The sequence below is a fragment of the Rhipicephalus sanguineus genome, chromosome 5 (assembly GCF_013339695.2).
Source record: "Rhipicephalus sanguineus isolate Rsan-2018 chromosome 5, BIME_Rsan_1.4, whole genome shotgun sequence".
Lineage (NCBI taxonomy): Eukaryota > Metazoa > Arthropoda > Arachnida > Ixodida > Ixodidae > Rhipicephalus > Rhipicephalus sanguineus.
The window spans coordinates 10,883,130-10,892,181 of NC_051180.1; the positions used below are offsets into that span (position 1 = coordinate 10,883,130).

Sequence of the window (9,052 nt, forward strand, 5' to 3'; positions counted from 1 at the left end):
CACTGAAGTTTGCGTTAAGGAAAAGGGAGGGGGAGGGGGGAAGACAAGCGACGATGGTTTTTCCCAGGAAAATAAGTTTGCGCGCTAGTTCCTGGTCGTTGCTTGCCTGCACAGGATGCCCACATTTCTCCGTCGTTTCTATTATGGGCGAATGCTCATGAGAACCTGCCAGCGACAAACGATGAAACCATGTTGTTGCTCGACTTTGTCGTGTCTCGCTGACAAGCGACGGTTTATCTCTCTGCCAAGAATTGAAGATGCGAAAAAGAAATTCCTTACAGTAAAAAAACGCGCCCAAAACAAGCTACACGCCGTCACGTCGAGAGGGCGAGGGACTTCCGCAGACGTGCGGCGTCAATGAAGGCACGTGCCGCGCTCCACGAGAACCTGTTTGCATGCATAGGCACGAGCTTATGCCTCGTAAATAAGGAAAGAAAAATGCGACTACCGGTACACAAACGACCGTTTCTGACGACAGGCAGTCAATTTCGACGCAAGCAGCAACGCCCTTCCACCATGACGGTTCGAGAACCACTTGTGTGGACAACACCGTGACTCATGCGCCTGGAACGGCTCGCGAGTCTTCGCGGTTTTCTGCGTCGTCAATGCCTTTTGAAACACTATATGCCCACCAGAAAGTGTCTCCACATTTTGCCGGCACTAACGGGCACGTCCATCGCATGCTGAGCTGTTTGTACTTTGTTTCGCATGCTTGTACTTTCTTTTGGCCTCCCCCCGATGCTTCTTGTGCTGCAAGATTGAGAACAAAATATATTCGTCCGTGCGTCACGCTAAAATCCGAGACGCTACCGTGGAAGTGCTTGTGGAGGGAATCCGCAACGGTCGCGGATTAGCCCCGCGCGGAGCGATTCTCCGGCGAAAGGGCCCGTAGCCCCGCCCCATGGCGAATGCTACCGTGACCACCGTATCACGCAACGTACGTTTCGGCAGCGGCGTGTGCCACAAGAGGAAGGAATCTTCAGGGCGCTCATCTTTGAGATATTCACCCAAACTTTCAGAACGCTCTGCATTCTGACTCAGTAGATGCGTTCGAACGGACCTCGCATCGTACAGGGCCGGCACTGCAAGGGTCTTGTTCCACGGGACGTGGTCCTTCGAGAAGGTCGGGATAAGCAGCCAGCTTGAGAAGCCCCGGCCCCACCCCATGGTGCGAGTGTGTCGCGCACACTGTGACGGCGGCGTCCGTGCCGGCGGCGTTTCTCCAAGGAGCCGTCGACCCGAAGAGCTTCTTCCGGCCCTGCCGAGGGTTCCTCCTTTGTGCGGCCAATTGCGCTCCCCATTCACGGCTCGCTCACTGGGGCCAGCTCGGCAGCGTTCGTTCGAGCCGGCACGGAAAGACCGGAATGGGCGGCGCTGCCGGGACGCGCGCACGGGCCGCTGCGGCGGTTTCGATCGACCGGCGCCATGACGGCTCGCCCATGCATGGGGTCCACAGAACATGGCGCCAAACTGGTCGCGCGCGCGCACCGCCACGGGGACCGAAGCAACCGGTCTACTCACCGAGGACAGCTCGCCGTCGTTGCGTATGGCATCCAGCACGTTCTCGGCCGCTCCTAGCGCGGCGACGACGGCGAGGAGCAGCGCGGAGCACACGGCCATCGGCGGCGTCATCATGGTCGTGGCACGGGGACACAGCGCGGAACGACGCCGGCCGAGACGACGCCTAGCGCATTGTTCACCCGCAAGCGGCGCTGCCTCTGCCGGAGAGGGAGGGAGGGGGCTAAGGGGTACGAGGGGGGGAAGGCTTTCGTGGCGTCCAGCTGACGTCATCCCCCCGCCAAGCACCGGTTTTGCCCGCGCGATCGCAACAAAGCCACCGCGGGGCGCCCCACCGCTCGACCACGCTCTGGGCGGCGCCCACCGGCTGCTGCTGCACCGTCATCGCGCACCGGTGTGTGACCCCCCTTCCCCACGAACCGACAACAAAACTACAATGGACCCACCTACAAGAAACCTGGCCGCGCATTGTAGACTCTTCGCGAAAAGAGTCTCTGCTTTGCATAGGCACTGACCTCCTCTCCCTCGCACGAATAACTGGGACATTGCATTACACTTGGTGCAAGTCTCCGCAGTTGTCTTACAAACAACCGCTACCAATGATATGGTTGCATTGGATCCACTTAAACATCCCTCCGAACGGAACAACTTCGTTTTGCGACGGGGCTGACCTCCTCTCCCTGGCAGTGCGGGCAGGGGCAAATGCATTATGGATTAGCTTTTATAGGAACCCGGGCCGCTTAAAGCGGGCCTCCGTGCGGTGGCGCGAGACGCCTTCACGGCCACTGTACGCTGCTGCGACCGGCAACTGCGAAACCCGCCGGGTAAAAGGTACCCGCGTTGCGTGAATCCTCCCGCTGTGTCAGAGCAAGTCGCGACTGCGCGCCCGACTGCGCATCTGCGGGTTCGAGTGGCGGTGCGAGCGAAGAGTTTTTGAACGATAATTGATCTGCGTGCGTGGCCAGGTGCGCCGACAGCGCTTACCACTGGCGGGACTCGGGTTTCGCACTGATTGGACAGAGGGAACGTGAGCACGCATGTAGCGCCAATTTTTCTGAGGTGTTTGTTTGCAGCCGTTGAAATACAGTATGTGGTTGGTAGACCACACGATAACAGTTTCTCACGAATTGCGTGCGTGGCTATTGACCCTGCTGGTTTATACTTGAATCAATGCGCTTGCGAGGTTGACGTACGCAACATGCAGTGATTGAATAGGCGACGAAGCGCCCACGTATACTTTAGCGTCAGGACTTGGGTAGGGTGGTCATTTTTGACGTTAGGTTGTTTGAATGTATAATCCGAGCTGATAGAGTGTTAATGCGGGCTTCGGAAGAACAGCGCCAAGACGGGACATAGAAAGAAGCGACCAGACCACGCGCTAACAACGAGTTTTATTTCGCCGTAGCGGAATATATACCCTCGGAAAAACAAGAACAAAAATGATATGAGGAGAAGCACTCTTAGCGGCACATCTGCAAAGCAGGTCTACGGAAGCCATGCTCACGGATGCGTCATTTCGCTTGTGGATCACGTGGGCCTCGAAAATCCCTATGGTGCATTGGTTCTTGCATCTTTTTAGAACTCTTGTTTGGTCTTGTTTGGTTCCGAGGGTATATATTCCGCTACGGCGAAATAAAACTCGTTGTTGTTTTCCAGCGTGGTCCTGTCGCTGCTTTCTGTGTCCGGTCTTAGCGTTATTTTTCCGAAGTCCACCTTTTTTGAAGGCAGATATACATAAGAACACTCGCACTGTATACACCCTTCATCTTTCTACGTGAACCCTTGCTATTGCGCTATTTCCTGGCTATTTACACAACTTTTCGGGAACTTGACATCACAGTCATTCTCCATTGTTGCTGTGGAAGGGTTGAGGTGTCATTGTCGTTCTCAAAGAACTCACTATTTATGAATGTTATCGTGTGGACACTTTCAACCATACGTCTACCATGTTCAGTACGGCGTTTTAGCGAATACGTAAATACGTTGTCATTCTACAGCATTTATTATGGTAAAGCCATTTGTGTAACACGAGGGTGTGGCGTTTCATAAACTTAACTTTTATCCAGTCCCTAAAGCGGATAATGTACAGCCATTGTATTCCACATGTTGTAACGTACGGGGCAGAAACATCGAGGATAACAAATAAATTTGCGAAGAAAATAAGGACCACGCAGCGTGTGATGGAACGAAAAATGACACTGAGAGATAGGAAGAAAGCATAGTGGACCAGAGAATAAATAAAGGTAGCTGATATTCAAAGCACGTATAGGGTATTTTTGCGACGGGGTTCCAAGCACCGGTGTGGCTCTGTGGTAGAATACTCGATTGCCAAGCAGGGGGCCTGGGTTCGAATCCCTGGATATTTTTCTCTCATTGTGCGCGATAGCGGGTACGGACACCAGCGGCGACGGACAACTACGCCACCAAATCGTCTGTTGTTTTCATCTCACAACAGCTTTCGCTCTAAAAAAGTGGGCATAGGCGGGTCACGTACTGCGTACGACAGATAACAGACGGTCAGTGTGAACGACGAGAATGGGATGCCAAAAATGGAAAACGCAGACGAGGTCCGAAGAAACCCGCCACGGTGGTCTAGTGGTTATGGTGCTCGACTGCTGACCCGAAGGTCGCGGAATCGAATCCCGGCCGCGGCGGCCGCATTTTCGATGGAGGCGGCAATGATTGAGGCCCGTGTACTCAGATTTAGGTGCACCTTAAAGAACCCCAGGTGGTCGAAACTTTCGGAGCCCTCCACTACGGCGTCCCTCATAATCAGATCGTGGTTTGGGACGTTAAACCCCAACAATTATTATATAGAGGCCCGAAGAAATCAAGGGTGATGAAATTTGTTTGCAGGAATGAAATGGAACCGCCTCGCCCAAGACAGGATTTGGATAGGCCCTTGTCCTGCAGTATACAAGGAACAGGCTGCTCCTGATGGTGGTGGTGGTGATGATGATGATATATTCTCATTGTATCTCCAGCTTTCATGGCAGCCACTGAAGCTTTCATAGTAGCGTCGGTATAGTCTTGGTTTGACCGTTAAGGTTACCGTAAGGAATTGTTCTAGCGGTAAGCATCCAGACGTGATACACGGTCGGATGTTTCTAGCTGTAAATCTCCGCAAGATGCTGTTTTGCGAAGATAATTCACTTGCGAGACTAGAGAACGCCGAAGTCTGTTTAACAAGATCAACTAAAAACAGCGGCACGCTTAAAGGAAGATAAATTATTGGCAGTAGCACTGATACTCTTTTTGATTTTTGCATTCGGTCTGTATAAAAGCCAGCTAAAGCTTTGCAAGAAGGCAGCTTGAAAAGAAGAGCGGGACCAGTTGTCCATGCCGGGTGTTGACGACGGCCGGAGTGAGCTTTCCTATACCACGCCTCATGTGTTCGCAGTGTGTGCAACCAGGGTTGCCAGTCGTCCCCTACCTATTCAACAAGTTCAATGCCCACGGGTGCGGACAAAGAAACGCTCGCCCCTCTTCGGGCGAGGCAGCCAAGGAATTGCTCAATTGCCTGAGTCTATTCAGCGCTCTGTACAAGAGAGATGAGACGGCCATTATAGGAAAGATAGCTCCCATAAGGTCCACGTGGCTTCTCGGAGTGCGGAAAATCTTGGAGGTGAGAAAACATTTAAGAAAATACATCCTGATGCGCAATGTTAAGGGTTCGTGTTCAGGAAGCGAATCTTACGGAAGTTGCAACCGTGCTGAGAGTGACTGCCACGGGGGCTATCAAACAGATCGGCTGTCTAAGTGGCAGGGGCTCGCAAGCCGCTGAAAAAGAAAATAAAAAAGCTCGCTCACGTTACAGGTTTCTCGAGGCTGAACCTGGTCACCAAGGGCTGTAACACCGCCGCCAGTGTCCGCTATACGAAAGTAACTGAATAAGTGGAATATGGGGGTAATAAGAACCGCTGAATCAAGGTGAACGGTCTTGAAGCCACTTTAATAGCTTCGTGCGAAATTGTGATTCCGATTTACAGGCAGAGGTGGCGCAAGGAGAGAGCGGGGCGGCCGTCGCGCCTCCCTTCCCCCCCCCCCCCCCCACCCCTAAGTAAAAAGTTCTGGCGCTGACCCTGTTTACAGAACAGGGGCGTAGCCAGGAATTGTTTTCCGGGCGGTGAGGGGGGGGGGGGGGGTGATCAACCTTATGTGTGTTCGAGCGTGCGTTTGTACGTGTGCGTGTATATATACGCATGCAAAACTAAAAATCCCCCCCCCCCCGATGCCACCCCTCTTTTGGGAACACCTAAAACTGTCGAGCTTAAGGACGACTACATTATTTGTCCAGGGTAATCGTACAGATCCCGTCGAGAATATGGTGTTACGCGTAATTTGATCCAACCATATATACGTGACGTGTTCTTATGGGCTGAGCTCGGCACGTGCCCACTTGCACTACCGAGGCTTTGCAACGTACTATCGGTTTATTTGCTTGATTTCTTTACTTTTACCTATGTCTAGAACCTAAGCCATGTGCGCAATAAGCAGTTCTAATTAACGTTCCATTGAACCTTTTATGTTTGAGTCGCCTATTAGAGACACTATAGTTATCCCGCTGTTCACATTTTCTCTCGTTTTTCAACGCACGCCTGTTTTATTTCTGTGCTCTTATTACCGCATTTTTTTCCCGCTTTTCCCTGCCCCTAATTCAGGGTAGCAAAAACAGAGAAGTTTCTCTTCCGTTTAACCTTCCTGTTGTTCCCTCAACTGTCTTTCCGTCTTTTTTTATAATTACCCGAAAATAACTCATGCATGCATAGTACTTGCAAAACGCAACCATAAACACAGCGAGGTGGTCGGACATCTTGAAAGTATATTTTTGTAGATTGCACTCCTTCGTCGCTATCTCAACCAGAAGAAACTACGATGACTAAATGTGACTGAAATCCAGATAACTCGTTCTAATATAAATGAGCAGCATCTGAGTAGTGCAGTGATCTCTTTAGAAAACACGAAACAATATTTGATGAAATCTTGCGGGAACACGCGTATACAGCGCGCGCACATGTCCATGCCTTCGTGCCTATGTGTAAATAGTGCAAATAATTATTTAACGTGTTTCTTTGCATAATAATGCAATATGGGAGTGCGCATCGAAAGCAAGGACAGACACATAAGCAAAACAGCCACAAGCGCTGTACTGCAACTGCCGGTTTACTGCTGGAGAAAAGGATACGTATTTTCACGCGCATGCGTGGAACGCTAATACAGCCGCCATAATTCGTTATAAATGGCCACCTTGCCTTCCAGTAGGTCTCATCGAAGGGATAACTTCCTTCGTTTACCTATAGGCGAAGGTAAGACATCTCACGGTTATTCAAGTAAAGTGCGTTGGGGGCTATAGTTGGCGTGATAGAACGGTACGCGCTCTCTATCTATCTAAATGCGCTCGTCCAGTGTACTATTTCTTCTTGTGTTCCGTCAATCGCGCAGTTCTTTACCGTTCATGGTTATTCGCAGTGTTGATTCTTAAACTGGAACATTATTTACATCTTCCTCCAAGATGTAAATAATCCAGCAAGCCAGCAAGCCGAAGATGCCACCAAGGTCCAAGGACTTCGAGCCGTCACCTGTGGCACCGCCATCGCCATCATCATCGACGGAGGGTGGAACGGGACAGGGGTTAATCCCCTCTTCCTTCCCCAGTCTCGCCCGAAGGAAAACTGCCAGATCAGTTTTAAATAAAGTTTATTAATTCATTCATACCCCCACTTTGGCTGCTTCCCTCTTGATCAACTGTCCAGTTCAGAACACCGCACAAGAGAGGCGTCGGATTTAGTTAAAATTGAGGCAGTCTGGCGCAGTAGACGATGTGCTTTTAGAATGGGAACGTCGCATAAGAGACTACCTAACAGGATTAGCGCTCTTGCAGCGTTTCTCGTGCTTTTTCTGTCCAAATGCTAGCTATCTACTGACTGGAGCTCAACGGCGAACACTCATGACACGCGAGTGAACTTTAACACTATCTGAATGTCGTCATGTCATTGTCGTGGTGTGCGGGATCCGCATGTTCGCGTCCAACCATTGGTGTGATTATAAGTTTGAAATGTTTGCTGTGTGCGTGCGTGCGTTTGAGCGTATGCATGCATGTGTGCATAGGCTTATACGCACAGGGGCGGGATGCAGGGGGGGCGCCACCCTAGTCACCGAAGGGGGAGAGCAAGATCTATCCCATATTCTTACTCATTCGGACCTGTCCCGTCATTGTTTAAATAGCAGGGTGATGACCACGCAGGTTTTTGACAAAATGGCCCCTGACGTTGCATTCCAAGAACTGTTGACTCCCCAACTTTCCTGGAAAACCAGGTACTAAAGTCAGGATATTGTGAGAAGCACGTCATCGCTTCATTGTCGTTTTTTCATCCAATGGGAAGCATGTTGACCAGGGGGGAAGGGGATACTTTGCCCCCAGTAAATGCTTGCGCGTGTGCGCCAAGTGCATGCAAGTATCATTGCCTTGGTAAGCCCAGTACAGTGTCCGACAATGTAGTAGATAATAAAAGTTAAATTTAGCAAAACTAAATCCACGCTCCGGGTCTCCCGTTGCATCTATGGTCACAGGTCGCCAATTCCCGAAAGAGGCAGCAGTGATTTTTGAAGCTAAATATATTGACTACGAAGCAACGAGTTGTGAACCTCCCGGCTGCCATGGCGCTTCGCCTGTCAGGTGGCTTGACGCGTTCCCACGGTATTGCGCGTCGTCGCGCTTTGTCGCTTGGTACGCGATATCCTTCCTGAGAGCGTCAGAGCGTGCAGAGTGACACGCGATCTTGGCTGAGTCGCGCGGTCCTGTTTTCAACGAACCATAAATGCGTCTCCTTCTTTCTGTTTTGTACCTGTCACTACGACAACAAAGCCGGTGATGCCAAAGACCGGAGGGCCGATCATTGTTGACTCCCGGTAGCCGAGCCTAAAGTCCCTAGATTTTTTTCACTTCGTAGCCGAGCCGTAAAACGGTTAAGTTTACGTGCTCGATTAGAGCACTAGTTTCTCCTAATGTGTGATTGTTGCATCAAAGAATGTCACTCCCCATTGCACCCTACCCTTGTTTAAAAAGAAATTCTGGACTACGGCGGTGGTAAGACTTCGTTTTTCCTTCTCAGGAACCATTATCATAATCTTTGCACGCTTTATTTTTTGCTGTTTCCCGGTATGACGCACTTTTGATAAGAACCTGCGCATGCTACAGAAAAGCCAACCAAAAGTGATACCTCCGTAAGTGTTCTAGTCCCCCTCCCCGGCCTCTGTCTTCAACAAACATGCTTCAAGAACACGATACGTTACTTCCTGAGAACTGGATCTACATTTGAACCTGTGAAAAAATATTTGCAGATAACAAAGAAGGTTAAATTATTAGTTTCAAATCGCTGCTTAGAACCACCGCTCCGAATGAGTCATTGTGGTATAACAAATCCGAGCGTAATTTCGCCCGTCCAGGTACTTTCTGTGCAAGAAAATTACATAAAGGCACTAAAAAGACGCCGGACTCAAATCTCATTGATTTGACAATATAGTTTCCGTTCCT

The 9,052-nt window shown here is 50.5% G+C and overlaps 1 protein-coding gene across 1 annotated transcript in view; it reads right to left on the reverse strand.

Moving 5' to 3' along the window:
- LOC119393201 (fasciclin-1) overlaps positions 1-1,734 on the reverse strand; it is a 67,313-nt gene extending 65,579 nt beyond the window's left edge. The window contains exon 1 of the mRNA XM_037660051.2: positions 1,522-1,734. Coding sequence (XP_037515979.1) covers positions 1,522-1,635 — 114 coding nt within the window. The 5' untranslated portion in view covers positions 1,636-1,734. The remainder of the gene's footprint in view (positions 1-1,521) is intronic.
- Between the last annotated feature and the right edge of the window lie 7,318 nt (positions 1,735-9,052).